Here is an 18,271-nt window from a genome sequence, read left to right as displayed (position 1 = left end):
CTCATTGTAGGCCTTCATTTTGGCACTTTTGTTTTCTGGTGTTTTGACACCATTAGACTTGAGGTGATGACGTAATACGTGAATAAATCAAATCAAACACTCGTATGGCTCCCTGACAGCCAGGCATGTCTTATTCACACCTGGGGAAAGATGCTCAGCCAATCAGGGGGCTGGAAACATGGGCGAGAACTGTCAGTGTCCTTCAGCCCTCCGAACCCCTTCCCCATGTTCCACCATATGTTTCAGCACTTAGGCCCTGCTCCTGCCTGTCCCTCCCACCACTACCCCTCCCTCCCACTTACCAGCAGGCTCCATCCAGTGTCCGTTCCTGTCTGCGGTGGGCCGCCATGGAAATAGAAAAGGGACTTTGCTCCTGGATAACTAAAGAGTTGATCAAATGATTTTTGCCGACTCCATGAGCTTTGAGCGGCCCCATCGGTGGGTGGGGAGTATGATTGGGGGCTGACCCATTGTTATTTTTAGAAATCAGGGTATGTGCATCAGTCCTCATGTGACACCGGCCTGTTGTTTCTTGTCTATGCTGAGTTTCCCAGGTGTCAGTGAGTGAAGGGGAGTTACCTTCCCTTGTGTCCAGCCGGTAGCGGTAAAAACAGTTTACAGATATCCTGAAGGAACTACCAGCGGGATTCTGGCAAACTCGTAAGGAGAGCCAAACTCTACCAGGAATGGCCCTCTCCCTCTTCATTGTGTTAGCTGTACACCAATTTACCTGCACCCCACTCCTCAGAAGAGTTTCAGCACTTGAGACCTTGCTTCCATCCTTGGTCTTGGACTCCTGTTTATCTGCCCCAGTTGGTGAGGAGCTTTCTTGACTTTGGGGTAGTCGGGCCATCACTCTCTTTTGTTAGGTCAAGTGTTGGCTTTAGTCTGTCTGTTTTATTGTTCTGATGACTTCTCACTTCCAGGTTCCCTGCATCCTGAGCTTGTCTTAGTTGTGACCCTCCCCATCCCTTCCCTCTGTACCTCCAGCTTCTGTTCCAGCTTCAGCCATCCATTCCCCATCCCAGCACCTTTTCCCAATCCCTTTCATGGATCCTCCTCCCTCCCACATTTCTTCTGCTTCCTGGGAAGTGCCACCTCTCCTCTGATGGTGTGTGACTTCTATCCACCTTAGAGTGCACTACCTATTTGTTACTGGGGGGCGCCAGTGAGTTTTCGAGATGCCTCATGGCGCCTCACTCACTGAGACCACTTAGACTCACTTTGCCCGCATGCGTGCTGGGAGACTCAGTAAGTGTAAACGCGTGCAGCGTGACCTATGATCTCGAAAGGCATGACATAATCATGGAGCAAACCAACTATAGGGCACTCCATGGTAGATTCTCCAGCCTGCTCCTCCTTCCTTGATTCTCACCGGCACCTCTTGGTATGTTATGTTCGCCTCTTGCCTTTCCTTGCAGTTATCTTACGCTATGTTATGTCCTGTTAATATCGCATTACAACAGAGTCAAAGAGGAGATCCCGCTTCAGGTTCCCTTACCCTGGCCTCTCAAGTGATTTAGGTATTACGGAAGGTAAGTGGTCCTGTATAGCGCCCATCTGCCACTGTTGGTGGCCTTGCTGCGCTTGGCTCTTAAAGAAAGAAGGGGGACAGAGTTCATCAGTGGGAGAGTGGGAAAGGCAGATACGAAACCAGTGGCGTTCATGGGTGCAGGTCGGAGTACCCGGTACCTGTGTGCCAATCTGGCAAAGAAACTTGGGAGTATGTTATCCATAGGGAAGAGCCCAACATCTGATAGATTGCAGTGCTTTGGGTCTGGTCAGCTGCTGACCTGGGAGTATGTTATCCATAGGGAAGAGCCCAACATCTAATAGATTGCAGCGCTTTGGGTCTGGTCAGCCGTCGACGTGGGAGTGTGTTATCCATAGGGAAGAGCCCAACATCTGATAGACAGCAGCGCTTTGGGTCTGGTCAGCCGTCGACGTGGGAGTGTGTTATCCATAGGGAAGATCCCAGCATCTGATAGATTGCAGCGCTTTGGGTCTGGTCAGCTGCTGACCTGGGAGTATGTTATCCATAGGGAAGAGCCCAACATCTGATAGAAAGCAGCGCTTTGGGTCTGGTCAGCCGCTGACCTGGGAGTATGTTATCCATAGGGAAGAGCCCAACATCTGATAGAAAGCAGCGCTTTGGGTCTGGTCAGCCGCTGACCTGGGAGTATGTTATCCATAGGGAAGAGCCCAACATCTGATAGAAAGCAGCGCTTTGGGTCTGGTCAGCCGCTGACCTGGGAGTGTATCCATAGGGAAGAGCCCAAGGTCAGCGGCTGACGTGAAAGTGTGTTATCCATAGGGAAGAGCACAGCATCTGATAGACAGTGGCGCTTTGGGTCTGGTATCTAGTACACAGCACGTGTCTGCAAGGAGAGACATACTTCACGGGGGACCTGAGAGACAGCATACCGAGAAAGCGAGTGCAGAGATGAAGCGTTAGACAAGTAAGTGCAAGCACACTCCCACTCACCTGCACTCAGCCCACAGCTGTCAATTTCTTGCTCAAAGACGTCACAGAATCCTGCACCGCTGTTCAGTTTCACGAGGCGTCCATCGATAAACTGAGCGGCCAGGAAAGAAGACAAGGTTTCAAGGGTGGACACATGAAGATAGCAAGGAGGGGCAGCAAGGAGGGGCATCAAGGAGGGGCATCAAGGGAGGGCAGCAAGGGAGGGCAGCAAGGAGGGGCCACAAAGGGAGGCAGCAAAGGAGGGCAGCAAGGAAGGGCAGCAAGGGAGGGCTGCAAGGGAGGGCAGGAAAGAGGGGCAGCAAGGAAGAGCAGCAAGGAGGGGCAGCAAGGAGGGGCGGCAAGGGGCAACAAGGAGGGGCAGCAATGAGGGGCAGCACGGAGGGGCAGCAAGGAGGAGCAGCAAGGAGGTGCAGCAAGGAAGGGCAACAAGGAGGGGCAGCAAGGGAGGGCAGCAAGGAGGGGGCGCAAGGGAGGCCAGCAAGGAGGGGCAGCAAGGGATGGCTGCAAGGGGGGGCAGGAAAGAGGGGCAGCACGGAGGGGCAGCAAGGATGTACACAGGAAGACAGCAAGGAGGGGCAGAAAGGAGGGGCAGCATGGAGGAGCAGCAAGGGAGGGCAGCAAGGAAGGGCATCAAGAAGGAGCAGCAAGGAGGGGCAGCAAGGAGGGGCGGCAAGGGGCAACAAGGAGGGGCAACAAGGAGGGGCAGCAATGAGGGGCAGCACGGAGGGGCAGCAACTTGGAGCAGCAAGGAAGGGCAGCAAGGAGGAGCAGCAAGGGAGGGCAGCAAGGAGGGGCCGCAAGGGATGGCTGCAAGGGAGGGCAGGAAAGAGGGGCAGCAGGGAGGGGCAGCACGGAGGGGCAGCAAGGAGGGGCAGCAAGGAGCGGCAGCAAGGAGGAGCAGCAAGGAGGGGCAGCAAGGAGGGGCAGCAAGGAAGGGCAACACGGAGGGGCAGCACGGAGGAGCAGCAAGGAGGTGCAACAAGGAGGGGCATCAAGGAGGGGCAGCAATGAGGGGCAGCACGGAGGGGCAGCAACTTGGAGCAGCAAGGAAGGGCAGCAAGGAGGAGCAGCAAGGGAGGGCAGCAAGGAGGGGCCGCAAGGGATGGCTGCAAGGGAGGGCAGGAAAGAGGGGCAGCACGGAGGGGCAGCAAGGAGGGGCAGCAAGGGAGGGCAGCAAGGAGCGGCAGCAAGGAGGAGCAGCAAGGAGGGGCAGCAAGGAGGGGCAGCAAGGAAGGGCAACACGGAGGGGCAGCACGGAGGAGCAGCAAGGAGGTGCAACAAGGAGGGGCATCAAGGAGGGGCAGCACGGAGGAGCAGCAAGGAGGGGCAACAAGGAGGGCAGCAAGGAGGGGCAGCACGGAGGTGCAACAAGGAGGGGCATCAAGGAGGGTCAGCAAGGCGGGACGGCAAGGAGAGGCAGCAAGAAGGGCGGCAAGGAGGGGCAGCATGGAAGGGCAGTGAGGAATGGCAGCGAGGAGGGGCAGCGAGGAGGAGCAGCAATGGGCAGCAAGGAGGGGCAGCAAGGAGGGGCAGCAAGGAAGGGCAGCAAGGAGGGGCAGTAAGGAGGGGCAGCAAGGAAGGGCAGCAAGGAGGGGCAGTAAGGAGGGGCAGCATGGAAGGGCAGCGAGGAATGGCAGCGAGGAGGGGCAGCGAGGAGGAGCAGCAAGGGGCAGCAAGGAGGGGCAGCAAGGAGGGGCAGCAAGGAAGGGCAGCAAGGAGGGGCAGTAAGGAGGGGCAGCAAGGAAGGGCAGCAAGGAGGGGCAGTAAGGAGGGGCAGCAAGGAAGGGCAGCAAGGAGGGGCAGTAAGGAGGGGCAGCATGGAAGGGCAGCGAGGAATGGCAGCGAGGAGGGGCAGCGAGGAGGAGCAGCAAGGGGCAGCAAGGAGGGGCAGCAAGGAGGGGCAGCAAGGAAGGGCAGCAAGGAGGGGCAGTAAGGAGGGGCAGCAAGGAAGGGCAGTAAGGAGGGGCAGCATGGAAGGGCAGCGAGGAATGGCAGCGAGGAGGGGCAGTGAGGAGGAGCAGCAAGGGGCAGCAAGGAGAGGCAGCATGGAGGGGCAGTGAGGAGGAGCAGCATGGAAGGGCAGCGAGGAATGGCAGCGAGGAGGGGCAGTGAGGAGGAGCAGCAAGGGGCAGCAAGGAGAGGCAGCATGGAGGGGCAGCAAGAAGGGGCAGCAAGGAAGGGCAGCAAGGAGGGCAGAAAGCAGGGGCAGCAAGGTGAGTGTCACGGATAGCTTCAATAACTCCCAGACTCTGAAGGGTGGTTCAAGGTTTTTGTTTTTCAATGGGTAAAGATCACTGGTATTTCTCTGGTCTGGCTGTGGGTCAGTTACCGCAATGGGCATCACTTTCTCTACTGCTGGTGGGCTCCCTGCACCTTAAACCAAGCGCGCCCAAACCCCAGGGAGGCCAACTAGTGACCAGTAATATCTACTGTCCAGTGCCAGCTGCCAGTGCGGGCCGAAAGGCGCAATCCTTATCTATATGCCCCCCTCTGTGATCTTCGAGGGGTGCCCTGACCTAACACTTTGCCAGCTACCCATATCTGACGCTCTGGGTCCGCCTCTCCATCCGTCACCCCCTTTCCTCTCCCTGATGTCACTGCGCCCTCTGTTCTACTCTCTCTCACTCCCTATGGCCATCTTGCTACTCTCTATTCTGTCCCTCTGTGACCCTACTCATGTTGCTCTTCTTTCATCAGCCTGCTTCTCTCTCTGCTCCTCCCTACTCTATTCTTCTCTCCCCTCGCTTCTCCTCTTTCCTCTCCTCGCCTCTATCTTACAAACAATCCCACGCCTGTGTCCTAATGTTTCTGTTCTCTCTGATGATCTCCTCCGTATGCCCCCTCCTACTTCGCTCCCTTACCACTACTCCCACTATTGCCTCTCACTCTCTCCACACCCTCCTGCCATACTCTCTATCACGCTCACCCTCTCTATAATTACCACTACTCAGCCTCTCACTCTCTCTCTAGCTTTGCACTCCTTGCACTTCATACAACTGGTACCTCTCGCTCTCAGACCAATACCTTGCCTTCAGGCTCTCTCTCCCTATAGGCCAACCGCCTGCGCCACCTCCTTCTCCATCTGGTAGACCCTCAATGCTGGTCTTTTAGTCCACACTTTCTGCTCCCACCCATCCCCTAACACTTCCAATCTCTCCTGTACTGGATGGGCCTGCACTCTTCCTGCACTCTTCCAGCACACTTCCCGGCTGCTATTTCCCCCCTTGACCAATCCCTGGGTATTCTTTATGGGGGGGCTTGGTCGCAGAGGTTCAAAGCTTTAAAAGCTCTCTTCGCCCTGCCCACTTTTCAGTCTCCATTGGCAGGGTAGCAGCTTGTTTTATGTGTGTCTTTCTTTATGTACTGGTTATTTTTGATTCCACTTCGGTTTTGGGAGGATTTCTGTATCTTTCCTGCTCTCCATCAGTCCAGTCTCACTCTGTGTGTTTTGTGATACCCCAGCATTCATCTGGGGTTGGCAGGCAAGAAAAATCCCAGTCCATTCCATTTCTGTTCTAAATTCTATTCAGGATTTTCTTGTTTGTGCCAAGTTGCATTCTGGGAGTTGCTGTCCTGAAAAAGACAAAGGCGAAGTCTAGCTAGAAGAGTAGCTGGCGGGCATTGTGTGAGGAACAGTGGCACTAGCAATCAAATATACAGCATACTCGTGGACATGGACTGGTCCCCACCAACTCCCTCCGCCCATTTCTGGGAGGGGTACTTATTGCCCACTGACAAGCTCATGAGCCTTTCACAAGAGGCAGCAAGGGGGGCAGCAAGGAGGGGAAGCAGGGAGTGGCAACAGGGATAGGAAGTAGCAAATGGCAGCAAAGGGGCAGCAAGGAGGGGCAGCAGGGAGTGGCAGCGGGGAGGGGCAACATGGATGGGAAGCATGGAGTGGCAGCATGAGGGGGGGCAGCAAGGAGGGCCAGCAGGGAGTGGCAACAGGGATGGGAAGCAGGGAGTGGCAGCAAGGGGGCAGCAAGGAGGGGCAGCAGGGAGTGGCAGCAAGGAGGGGCAGCAGGGATGGGAAGCAGTGAGGGAAAGCAGGGAGTGCCAGCAAGGAGGGGCAGCATGGAGTGGCAGCCGGGAGGGGCAGCAAGGAAGGGCAGCAGGGATGGGGAGCAGGGAGTGCCAGCAAGGAGGGGCAGCAGGGAATGGCAGCCAGGAGGCGCAGCAAGGAGGGGCAGCAGGGATGGGGAGCAGGGATGGGGATCAGGGAGTGGCAGCAAGGATGGGGTAGCAGGGAGTGGCAGCAAGGAGGGGCAGCAGGGATGGGAAGCAGTGAGGGAAAGCAGGGAGTGCCAGCAAGGAGGGGCAGCAGGGATGGGGAGCAGGGAGTGCCAGCAAGGAGGGGCAGCAGGGAGTGGCAGCCGGGAGGGGCAGCAAGGAGGGGCAGCAGGGATGGGAAGCAGTGAGGGAAAGCAGGGAGTGCCAGCAAGGAGGGGCAGCATGGAGTGGCAGCCGGGAGGGGCAGCAAGGAAGGGCAGCAGGGATGGGGAGCAGGGAGTGCCAGCAAGGAGGGGCAGCAGGGAATGGAAGCCAGGCGGGGCAGCAAGGAGGGGCAGCAGGGATGGGGAGCAGGGATGGGGATCAGGGAGTGGCAGCAAGGATGGGGCAGCAGGGAGTGGCAGCAAGGATGGGGAGCAGGGAGTGCCAGCAAGGAGGGGCAGCAGGGAGTGGCAGCCGGGAGGGGCAGCAAGGAGGGGCAGCAGGGATGGGGAGCAGGGAGTGGCAGCAAGGAGGGGCAGCGGGGTAAAGACAATGCACTCCATACCTCCTTGAAGAGCTGCAGGTGCACCGCGTTCTGCAGGAACTGCTTCACGGGATTGGACTTGTGGTTCAGGAAAGATTCCTCACAGAATGTGATGGGCTCACCCTAGAATGCAGCAGAGAGGGAGGGAATTAGAAAGCACGTGACAGGCCCCACCCCGGAACCAAATGTGCCTTATTCCACAGACACCCTCCATTTACACTGTAGAGAGGGTGACCACGCTCTCATTACCAACACAAAAGCTAGCGCAGAGGTTACATTATGTAGGGCTCCAGAAACTGGGAAGGGGCAATTAGCACCCGGAGAAAGAACGTGCGAGAGGGAGGAGTGGGCAAGAGACAGAGAGAGATATAGCAAAAACAAGCGAGGAGGGAGTCCGCGCGAGAGGAAGAAAGAACGCGCGAGAGGGAGGAGTGGGCAAGAGACAGAGAGAGATACAGAAAAAACAAGCGAGGAGGGAGTCCGCGCGAGAGGAAGAAAGAACACGCGAGAGGGAGGAGTGGGCAAGAGACAGAGAGAGATGCAGCAAAAACAAGCGAGGAGGGAGTCTGTGCGAGAGGAAGAAAGAACGCGCGAGAGGGAGGAGTGGGCAAGAGAAAGAGAGAGATACAGAAAAAATAAGCGAGGAGGGAGTCTGCGCGAGAGGAAGAAAGAACGCGCGAGAGGGAGGAGTGGGCAAGAGACAGAGAGAGGTACAGAAAAAACAAGCGAGGAGGGAGTCCGCGCGAGAGGAAGAAAGAACGCGCGAGAGGGAGGAGTGGGCAAGAGACAGAGAGAGATACAGAAAAAACAAGCGAAGAGGGAGCCCGCGCGAGAGGAAGAAAGAACGCGCAAGAGGGAGGAGTGGGCAAGAGACAGAGAGAGATACAGCAAAAACAAGCAAGGAGGGAGTCCGCGCAAGAGGAAGAAAGAACGCGCGAGAGGGAGGAGTGGGCAAGAGACAGAGAGAGATACAGAAAAAACAAGCGAGGAGAGAGTCCGCGCGAGAGGAAGAAAGAATGCGCGAGAGGGAGGAGTGGGCAAGAGACAGAAAGAGATACAGAAAAAACAAGCGAGGAGGAAGTACGCGCGAGAGGAAGAAAGAACGCGCGAGAGGGAGGAGTGGGCAAGAGACAGAGAGAGATACAGAAAAAACAAGCGAGGAGGGAGCCCCCGCGAGAGGAAGAAAGAACGCGCGAGAGGGAGGAGTGGGCAAGAGACAGAGAGAGATACAGCAAAAACAGGCGAGGAAGGAGTCTGTGCGATAGGAAGAAAGAACGCGAGAGAGGGCGGAGTGGGTAAGAGACAGAGAGAGATACAGCAAAACCAAGCAAGGAGGGAGCCCGCGCGAGAGGAAGAAAGAACGCACGAGAGGGAGGAGTGGGCAAGAGACAGAGAGAGATGCAGCAAAAACAAGCGAGGAGGGAGTCCACGCGAGAGGAAGAAAGAACAAAAGAGAGGGAGGAGAGGGCAAGAGACAGAGAGAGATACAGCAAAGACAAGCAAGGAGGGAGGCACGTGAGAGGAAGAAAGAACAAAAGAGAGAGAGGAGTGGGCAAGACACAGAGAGAGATACAGCAAAAACAAGTGAAGAGGGAGACCGCGCAAGAGGAAGAAAGAACAAAAGAGAGGATAGAATGGGCAAGAGACAGAGAGAGATACAGCAAAAACAAGCGAGGAGGAGTCCGCGCAAGAGGAAGAAAGAACATAAGAGAGGGAGGAGGTGGCAAGAGACAGAGAGAGATACAGCAAAAACAAGCAAGGAGGAGTCGGCGCGAGAGGAATAAAGAACATAAGAGAGGGAGGAGTGGGCAAGAGACAGAGAGAGATGCAGCAAAAACAAGCGAGGAGGGAGTCTGTGCGAGAGGAAGAAAGAACGCGCGAGAGGGAGGAGTGGGCAAGAGAAAGAGAGAGATACAGAAAAAACAAGCGAGGAGGGAGTCTGCGCGAGAGGAAGAAAGAACGCGCGAGAGGGAGGAGTGGGCAAGAGACAGAGAGAGGTACAGAAAAAACAAGCGAGGAGGGAGTCCGCGCGAGAGGAAGAAAGAACGCGCGAGAGGGAGGAGTGGGCAAGAGACAGAGAGAGATACAGAAAAAACAAGCGAGGAGAGAGTCCGCGCGAGAGGAAGAAAGAATGCGCGAGAGGGAGGAGTGGGCAAGAGACAGAAAGAGATACAGAAAAAACAAGCGAGGAGGGAGTACGCGCGAGAGGAAGAAAGAACGCGCGAGAGGGAGGAGTGGGCAAGAGACAGAGAGAGATACAGAAAAAACAAGCGAGGAGGGAGCCCCCGCGAGAGGAAGAAAGAACGCGCGAGAGGGAGGAGTGGGCAAGAGACAGAGAGAGATACAGCAAAAACAGGCGAGGAAGGAGTCTGTGCGATAGGAAGAAAGAACGCGAGAGAGGGCGGAGTGGGTAAGAGACAGAGAGAGATACAGCAAAACCAAGCAAGGAGGGAGCCCGCGCGAGAGGAAGAAAGAACGCACGAGAGGGAGGAGTGGGCAAGAGACAGAGAGAGATGCAGCAAAAACAAGCGAGGAGGGAGTCCACGCGAGAGGAAGAAAGAACAAAAGAGAGGGAGGAGAGGGCAAGAGACAGAGAGAGATACAGCAAAGACAAGCAAGGAGGGAGGCACGTGAGAGGAAGAAAGAACAAAAGAGAGAGAGGAGTGGGCAAGACACAGAGAGAGATACAGCAAAAACAAGTGAAGAGGGAGACCGCGCAAGAGGAAGAAAGAACAAAAGAGAGGATAGAATGGGCAAGAGACAGAGAGAGATACAGCAAAAACAAGCGAGGAGGAGTCCGCGCAAGAGGAAGAAAGAACATAAGAGAGGGAGGAGGTGGCAAGAGACAGAGAGAGATACAGCAAAAACAAGCAAGGAGGAGTCGGCGCGAGAGGAATAAAGAACATAAGAGAGGGAGGAGTGGGCAAGAGACAGAGAGAGATACAGCAAAAACAAGCAAGGAGGGAGTGCGCGCGAGAGGAAGAAAGAACAAAAGAGAGGGAGGAGTGGGCAAGAGACAGAGAGAGATACAACAAAAACAAGCGAGGAGGGAGACCGCGCGAGAGGAAGAAAGAACAAAAGAGGGGGAGAGGGAAACAGATTAAGAAAGAATAGAGTGAGAGGGGGAGAGAGAGGGAGAAAGACAGAGAGATAACAAAAAATCAAGCAAGGAGGGAGAGGGAGAGAGACCATGCAAGATAAAGAAAGAACAAAAGAGAGGGGGAGGGAAACAGATGAAGAAAGAACAAGAGGGGGAGATAAAGAACAAGGGGGAGGAAGAGAGAAAGAAAGAACAAGAGAGGGAGGAGGAGAGAAGGGGAGAAAGAACGTGTGAGATGAAGAATGAACAAGAGTGAGGGGGAGGGAGATAAGCAGAGCGAAAGGAAGAACAAAAGAGAGAGGGGGATAGAGAAATGGAGAGAAACCGAACAAGATAAAGAAAGAACAAGAGACAGGGGGAGAGAGAGGGAGAGATATAACGAAAAAACAAGCAAGGAGGGAGAGAGACAGAGATAGATAAAGGGAGAGAGACGGAGATAAAGGAAGAACAAGAGAAATGGGGAGAGAGAAAGAGAGAGAGAAAGAAAGAAAGAACAAGGGAGCTGGAGGGAGAGAAATTTGTCTGGTGTTTCCTGACTCCCCAGAGTGAAGTTTGTATGGGGCTTCCTGTCTGACCAGAGTGACGTTTGTTATGGGCTTCCTGTCTGACCAGAGTGACGTTTGTTATGGGCTTCTTTCTGTCTGATCACAGTGACGTTTGTTAAGGACTTCCTGTCTGACCGCAGTGACATTTGCTAGGGGCTTCCTGTCTGACCAGAGTGGCGTTTGGTAGGGGCTTCCTGTCTGACCAGAGTGGAGTTTGTTGGGGGATTCCTGTCTGACCAGAGTGACGTTTGCTAGGGGCTTCCTGTCTGACCAGAGTGGAATTTGGTAGGGGCTTCCTGTCTGAACAGAGTGACGTTTGCTAGGGACTTCCTGTCTGACCAGAGTGGCGTTTGTTAGGGGCTTTTTTCTGTCTGACCAGAGTGACGTTTGTTAGGGGCTTCTTATTGTCTGACCACAGTGACGTTTGCTAGGGGCTTCCTGTCTGACCAGAGTGGCGTTTGGTGGGGGCTTCCTGTCTGACCAGAGTGGAGTTTGTTGGGGGATTCCTGTCTGACCAGAGTGACGTTTGTTTTGGGCTTCCTGTCTGACCAGAGTGGGATTTGGTAGGGGCTTCCTGTCTGAACAGAGTGACGTTTGCTAGGGGCTTCCTGTCTGACCAGAGTGGCATTTGTTAGGGGCCTTTTTCTGTCTGACCAGAGTGACATTTGTTAGGGTCTTCTTTCTGTCTGACCAGAGTGATGTTTGCTAGGGGCTTCCTGTCTGACCAGAGTGACGTTGGCTAGGGGCTTCCTGTCTGACCAGAGTGGCGTTTGGTAGGGGCTTCCTGTCTGACTAGAGTGGAGTTTGTTGGGAGATTCCTGTCTGACCAGAGTGACGTTTGTTATGGGCTTCCTGTCTGACCAGAGTGGGATTTGGTAGGGGCTTCCTGACTGAACAGAGGGACGTTTGCTAGGGGCTTCCTGTCTGACCAGAGTGGCATTTGTTAGGGGCTTTTTTCTGTCTGACCAGAGTGACGTTTGTTAGGGGCTTCTTTCTGTCTGACCACAGTGAGGTTTGCTAGGGGCTTCCTGTCTGACCAGAGTGGCGTTTGGTAGGGGCTTCCTGTCTGACCAGAGTGGAGTTTGTTGGGGGATTCCTGTCTGACCAGAGTGACGTTTGTTATGGGCTTCCTGTCTGACCAGAGTGGGATTCGGTAGGGGCTTCCTGTCTGAACGGAGTGACCTTTGCTAGGGGCTTCCTGTCTGACCAGAGAGGCGTTTGTTAGGGGCTTTTTTCTGTCTGACCAGAGTGACGTTTGTTGGGGGATTCCTGTCTGACCAGAGTGACGTTTGTTATGGGCTTCCTGTCTGACCAGAGTGGGATTCGGTAGGGGCTTCCTGTCTGAACGGAGTGACCTTTGCTAGGGGCTTCCTGTCTGACCAGAGAGGCGTTTGTTAGGGGCTTTTTTCTGTCTGACCAGAGTGACGTTTGTTAGGGGCTTCTTTCTGTCTGACCACAGTGACGTTTGCTAGGGGCTTCCTGTCTGACCAGAGTGACGTTTGCTAGGGGCTTCCTGTCTGACCAGAGTGGTGTTTGGTAGGGGCTTCCTGTCTGACCAGAGTGGAGTTTGTTGGGGGATTCCTGTCTGACCAAATCCTGTCTGACCAGAGTGACGTTTGTTATGGGCTTCCTGTCTGACCAGAGTGGGATTTGGTAGGGGCTTCCTGTCTGAACAGAGTGACGTTTGCTAGGGGCTTCCTGTCTGACAAGAGTGATATTTGTTAGGGGCTTCTTTCTGTCTGCCCACAGTGACGTTTGTAAAGGACTTCCTGTCTGACCAGCGTGACGTTTGCTAGGGGCTTCCTGTCTGACCAGAGTGACGTTTGTTAGGGGATTCCTGTCTGACCAGAGTGAAGCCTGACCAGAGTGGTGTTTGTTAGGGGCTTCCTGTCTGACCAGAGAGCCGTTTGTTAGGGGCTTCTTTCTGTCTGACCAGAGTGATGTTTGTTAAGGACTTGCTGTCTGACCAGAGTGACGTTTGCTAGGGGCTTCCTGTCTGACCAGAGTGGGGTTTGCTAGGGGCTTCCTGTCTGACCAGAGTGACGTTTGCTAGGGGCTTCCTGTCTGACCAGAGTGACGTTTGTTATGGGCTTCCTGTCTGACCAGAGAGCCGTTTGTAAGGGGCTTCCTGTCTGACCAGAGTGACGTTTGCTAGGGGCTTCCTGTCTGACCAGAGTGGCGTTTGTTAAGGACTTCCTGTCTGACCAGAGTGACGTTTGCTAGGGGCTTCCTGTCTGACCAGAGTGCGGTTTGGTAGGGGCTTCCTGTCTGAGCAGAGTGACGTTTGCTAGGGGCTTCCTGTCTGACCAGAGTGACGTTTGTTATGGGCTTCCTGTCTGACCAGAGAGCCGTTTGTTAGGGGCTTCTTTCTGTCTGACCAGAGTGACGTTTGTTAAGGACTTCCTGTCTGACCAGAGTGACGTTTGCTAGGAGCTTCCTGTCTGACCAGAGTGGGGTTTGGTAGGGGCTTCCTGTCTGACCAGAGTGACGTTTGTTAGGGGATTCCTGTCTGACCAGAGTGACGTTTGCTAGGGGCTTCCTGTCTGACCAGAGTGACGTTTGTTATGGGCTTCCTGTCTGACCAGAGTGGGGTTTGTTAGGGGCTTCCTATCTGAACAGAGTGAAGTTTGCTAGGGTCTTCCTGTCTGACCAGAGTGACGTTTGTTATGGGCTTCCTGTCTGACCAGAGTGGGGTTTGGTAGGGGATTCCTGTCTGACCAGAGTGACGTTTGCTAGGGGCTTCCTCTCTGACCAGAGTGACATTTGTTATGGGCTTCCTGTCTGACCAGAGTGGCATTTGTTAGGGGATTCCTGACTGACCGGAGTGAAGCATGACCAGAGTGGTGTTTGTTAGGGGCTTCCTGTCTGACCAGAGAGCCGTTTGGTAGGGGCTTCTTTCTGTCTGACCAGAGTGACGTTTGTTAAGGACTTCCTGTCTGACCAGAGTGACGTTTGCTAGGGGCTTCATGTCTGACCAGAGTGACGTTTGTTAGAGGCTTCCTGTCTGACCAGAGTGGTGTTTGTTGGGGGATTCCTGTCTGACCAGAGTGACGTTTGCTAGGGGCTTCCTCTCTGACCAGAGTGACGTTTGTTATGGGCTTCCTGTCTGACCAGAGTGGGGTTTGGTAGGGGCTTCCTGTCTGACCAGAGTGACGATTGCTAGGGGCTTCCTGTCTGACCAGAGTGGCGTTTGTTTGGGGATTCCTGTCTGACCAGAGTGGCGTTTGTTAGGGGATTCCTGTCTGACCAGAGTGACGTTTGTTAAGGACTTCCTGTCTGACCAGAGTGACGTTTGCTAGGGGCTTCATGTCTGACCAGAGTGACGTTTGTTAGAGGCTTCCTGTCTGACCAGAGTGGTGTTTGTTGGGGGATTCCTGTCTGACCAGAGTGACGTTTGCTAGGGGCTTCCTGTCTGACCAGAGTGACGTTTGTTATGGGCTTCCTGTCTGACCAGAGTGGGGTTTGGTAGAGGCTTCCTGTCTGACCAGAGTGACGTTTGCTAGGGGCTTCCTGTCTGACCAGAGTGGGGTTTGGTAGGGGCGTCCTGTCTGACCAGAGTGACGATTGCTAGGGGATTCCTGTCTGACCAGATTGGGGTTTGGTAGGGGCTTCCTGTCTGACCAGAGTGACGATTGCTAGGGGCTTCCTGTCTGACCAGAGTGGCGTTTGTTTGGGGATTCCTGTCTGACCAGAGTGGCGTTTGTTAGGGGATTCCTGTCTGACCAGAGTGACATTTGTTAAGGACTTCCTGTCTGACCAGAGTGACGTTTGCTAGGGGCTTCATGTCTGACCAGAGTGACGTTTGTTATGGGCTTCCTGTCTGACCAGAGTGGGGTTTGGTAGGGGCTTCCTGTCTGACCAGAGTGACGTTTGCTAGGGGCTTCCTGTCTGACCAAAGTGGCGTTTGTTTGGGGATTCCTGTCTGACCAGAGTGACGTTTGCTAGTGGCTTCCTGTCTGACCAGAGTGACGTTTGTTATGGGCTTCCTGTCTGACCAGAGTGGGGTTTGCTAGGGGCTTCCTGTCTGACCAGAGTGACGTTTGCTAGGGGCTTCCTGTCTGACCAGAGTGGCGTTTGTTTGGGGATTCCTGTCTGACCAGAGTGACGTTTGCTATGGGCTTCCTGTCTGACCAGAGTGACGTTTGTTATGGGCTTCCCGTCTGACCAGAGTGGCGTTTGTTAGGGGCTTCCTGTCTGACCAGAGTGGGGTTTGGTAGGGGCTTCCTGTCTGACCAGAGTGACGTTTGCTAGGGGCTTCCTGTCTGACCAGAGTGGCGTTTGTTAGGGCATAGCTCTCAACCATTTGTCTCGCAAAGGCGGGTGAAATCACCCGATTTTGTTTATGGCGGGTGAGACGCCCATTGGAATGAATGGGCATGCAGGAGGCTTGGCGGGTGAGTCAGCCCTTTGCAAGGCGGGTGACACCCGTCAAAAGCAGGTGAGTTGAGAGCTATGGTTAGGGGCTTCCTGTCTGACCAGAGTGATGTTTGCTAGGGGCTTTCTGTCTGACCAGATTGATGTTTGCTAGGGGCTTCCTGTCAGACCAGAGATCTATTTGTTAGGGGCTTCTTTCTGTCTGACCAGAGTGACGTTTGCTAGGGGCTTCCTGTCTGACCAGAGTGGCGTTTGGTAGGGGCTTCTTGTCTGACCAGAGTGGAGTTTGTTGGGGGATTCCTGTCTGACCAGAGTGACGTTTGTTATGGGCTTCCTGTCTGACCAGAGTGGGATTTGGTAGGGGTTTCCTGTCTGAACGGAGTGACCTTTGCTAGGGGCTTCCTGTCTGACCAGAGTGATGTTTGCTAGGGGCTTTCTGTCTGACCAGAGTGACGTTTGTTATGGGCTTCCTGTCTGACCAGAGTGGGATTTGGTAGGGGTTTCCTGTCTGAACGGAGTGACCTTTGCTAGGGGCTTCCTGTCTGACCAGAGTGATGTTTGCTAGGGGCTTTCTGTCTGACCAGATTGACGTTTGCTAGGGGCTTCCTGTCAGACCAGAGATCTATTTGTTAGGGGCTTCTTTCTGTCTGACCACAGTGATGTTTGCTAGGGGCTTCCTGTCTGACCAGAGTGGCGTTTGGTAGGGGCTTCCTGTCTGACCAGAGTGGAGTTTGTTGGGGGATTCCTGTCTGACCAGAGTGACGTTTGCTAGGGGCTTCCTGTCTGACCAGAGTGACGTTTGCTAGGGGCTTACTGTCTGACCAGAGTGGGGTTTGTTAGGGGATTCCTGTCGGACCAGAGTCAGACATGCCAACCCTCCCAATTTAGGCAGGAGACTCCCGATTTTTAAATGAAAAATAAAGCAAAATATTTCTATTTTTCAGGTTCTCCCGGCTAAACTCATGCTAACCCCAATGAATTCCTATGAGATCATTAATTTCTCCCGAATTCTCTCGGGAAATCTCCCGCAAAGGTGCCTCAGAATGTTGCCATGTATGCAGAGTGGGGTTTGTTAGGGGCTTCCTGTCTGACCAGAGTGACGTTTGCTAGGGGCTTCCTGTCTGACCAGAGTGGCGTTTGCTAGGGGCTTCCTGTCAGGCCAGAGTGGGGTTTGTTAGGGTCTTCCTCCTGTCTGACCAGAGTGGTCTTTGCTAGGGGCTTCCTGTCAGGCCAGAGTGGGGTTTGTTAGGGGCTTCCTGTCTGACCAGAGTGGGGTTTGGTAGGGGCTTCCTGTCTGACCAGAGTGGGGTTTGCTGTGGGCTTCCTGTCTGACCAGAGTGGGGTTTGTTAGGGGCTTCCTGTCTGACCAGAGTGGCGTTTGCTAGGGGCATCCTGTCTGACCAGAGTGGGGTTTGTTAGGGGCTTCCTGTCTGACCAGAGTGGCGTTTGTTGTGGGCTTCCTGTCTGACCAGAGTGGCGTTTGCTAGGGGCTTCCTGTCTGACCAGAGTGGGGTTTGCTGTGGGCTTCCTGTCTGACCAGAGTGGGGTTTGTTAGGGGCTTCCTGTCTGACCAGAGTGGCGTTTGGTAGGGGCTTCCTGTCTGACCAGAGTGGGGTTTGCTAGGGGCTTCCTGTCTGACCAGAGTGGGGTTTGGTAGGGGCTTCCTGTCTGACCAGAGTGGGGTTTGCTAGGGGCTTCCTGTCTGGCCAGAGTGGGGTTTGCTAGGGGCTTCCTGTCTGACCAGAGTGGGGTTTGCTAGGGGCTGCCTGTCTGACCAGAGTGGTGTTTGCTAGGGGCTTCCTGTCTGACCAGAGTGGGGTTTGCTATGGGCTTCCTGTCTGACCAGAGTGGGGTTTGCTAGGGGCTTCCTGTCTGACCAGAGTGGCGTTTGGTAGGAGCTTCCTGTCTGACCAGAGTGGGGTTTGCTAGGGGCTTCCTGTCTGACCAGAGTGGGGTTTGGTAGGGGCTTCCTGTCTGACCAGAGTGGGGTTTGCTAGGGGCTTCCTGTCTGACCAGAGTGGGGTTTGGTAGGGGCTTCCTGTCTGACCAGAGTGGGGTTTGGTAGGGGATTCCTGTCTGACCAGAGTGGGGTTTGGTAGGGGCTTCCTGTCTGACCAGAGTGGGGTTTGTTAGGGGCTTCCTGTCTGACCAGAGTGGGGTTTCTTAGGGGCTTCCTGTTTTAAGGTTATGGACTGCAAGTATTCTTTCAATTTGTCAGGCTGATTGCCTGGTCATGATAACTCGTGTGTGTTGAACTGCCTCGTTAGTGGTTGTTAGAAACTCACGATACATTTGTGCTTCTTTTGTTTTGTTGCCTCAACAGAATAACTGCCAGTATTCCAGCGTTCCCCTCTAAACACATCCGTTTTTATAATGCTAGCATATCTCTGAGTATTTGCTTTTCTTCTCTGCACTAAAAGGCCTGGAGAAAAAGAAACTTCCAACTGAGGTGTGAAAGCAGAATTAGGCATTTCAACGAGGTCACAAACAGCACAGCGCCACCCGGTAGCCATCACTGGATGTTCACCTCTAGTTCAGAGCCAGATGGGCAATGCATTATGGGTATGCAAATTCGCTGAAATGGTAATTCCTTGCTGCTGCAGGAAAATGCATGCCTTTTCTTCTCTGCATGAAACTGAGCAGGGGTGCTGCTAGGTCTGATCCTGGAGCTCCGCTAATGGCTAATGTCAGGGCTGTCGGGGCTCGCTCGCCTTTTGGCTGTAGCCCCTGAGCTTCTATCTGAGGCTACAACCAAAAGACCTGGGGCTATAGCCCCCTCAGGCGTGCCCCCTAGCAACGCCTCTGATACTGTGTGTGTGCTCTGTGGCATGCTGCCCCATGAAAACTGTCATGCCACAGTGCTGCCAGGGTAGTGCCACAGAGTACAGATGGTGGTACTGCCCCAGTCAGCCTGCACATGGAACACTCCCAGTGTAGCATGCTATGCCTGTTGGTCTCACGTTCAAAGTGTAGTATTTCGCCCCAAAGGGGACCAGACATTAGAGGGGTGA

The 18,271-nt window shown here is 54.4% G+C and overlaps 1 protein-coding gene across 2 annotated transcripts in view; it reads right to left on the bottom strand.

Moving 5' to 3' along the window:
* The window catches only part of DENND1C (DENN domain containing 1C), a 652,034-nt gene that overhangs the window by 147,495 nt on the left and 486,268 nt on the right, over positions 1-18,271 (bottom strand). For both annotated transcript variants that reach the window (XM_069604349.1, XM_069604348.1), the window contains exons 15-16: positions 7,263-7,364; positions 2,486-2,576 (exon numbers count right to left, since the gene is read on the bottom strand). In XM_069604349.1, coding sequence (XP_069460450.1) covers positions 2,486-2,576; positions 7,263-7,364 — 193 coding nt within the window. The remainder of the gene's footprint in view (positions 1-2,485; positions 2,577-7,262; positions 7,365-18,271) is intronic.

Source organism: Ambystoma mexicanum, chromosome 3q, assembly GCF_040938575.1.
Source record: "Ambystoma mexicanum isolate Mex_15411 chromosome 3q, UKY_AmexF1_1, whole genome shotgun sequence".
Classification (NCBI taxonomy): domain Eukaryota; kingdom Metazoa; phylum Chordata; class Amphibia; order Caudata; family Ambystomatidae; genus Ambystoma; species Ambystoma mexicanum.
Note: the sequence above shows the minus strand (reverse complement) of the source record. Positions and strands in the feature narration are given on the sequence as shown.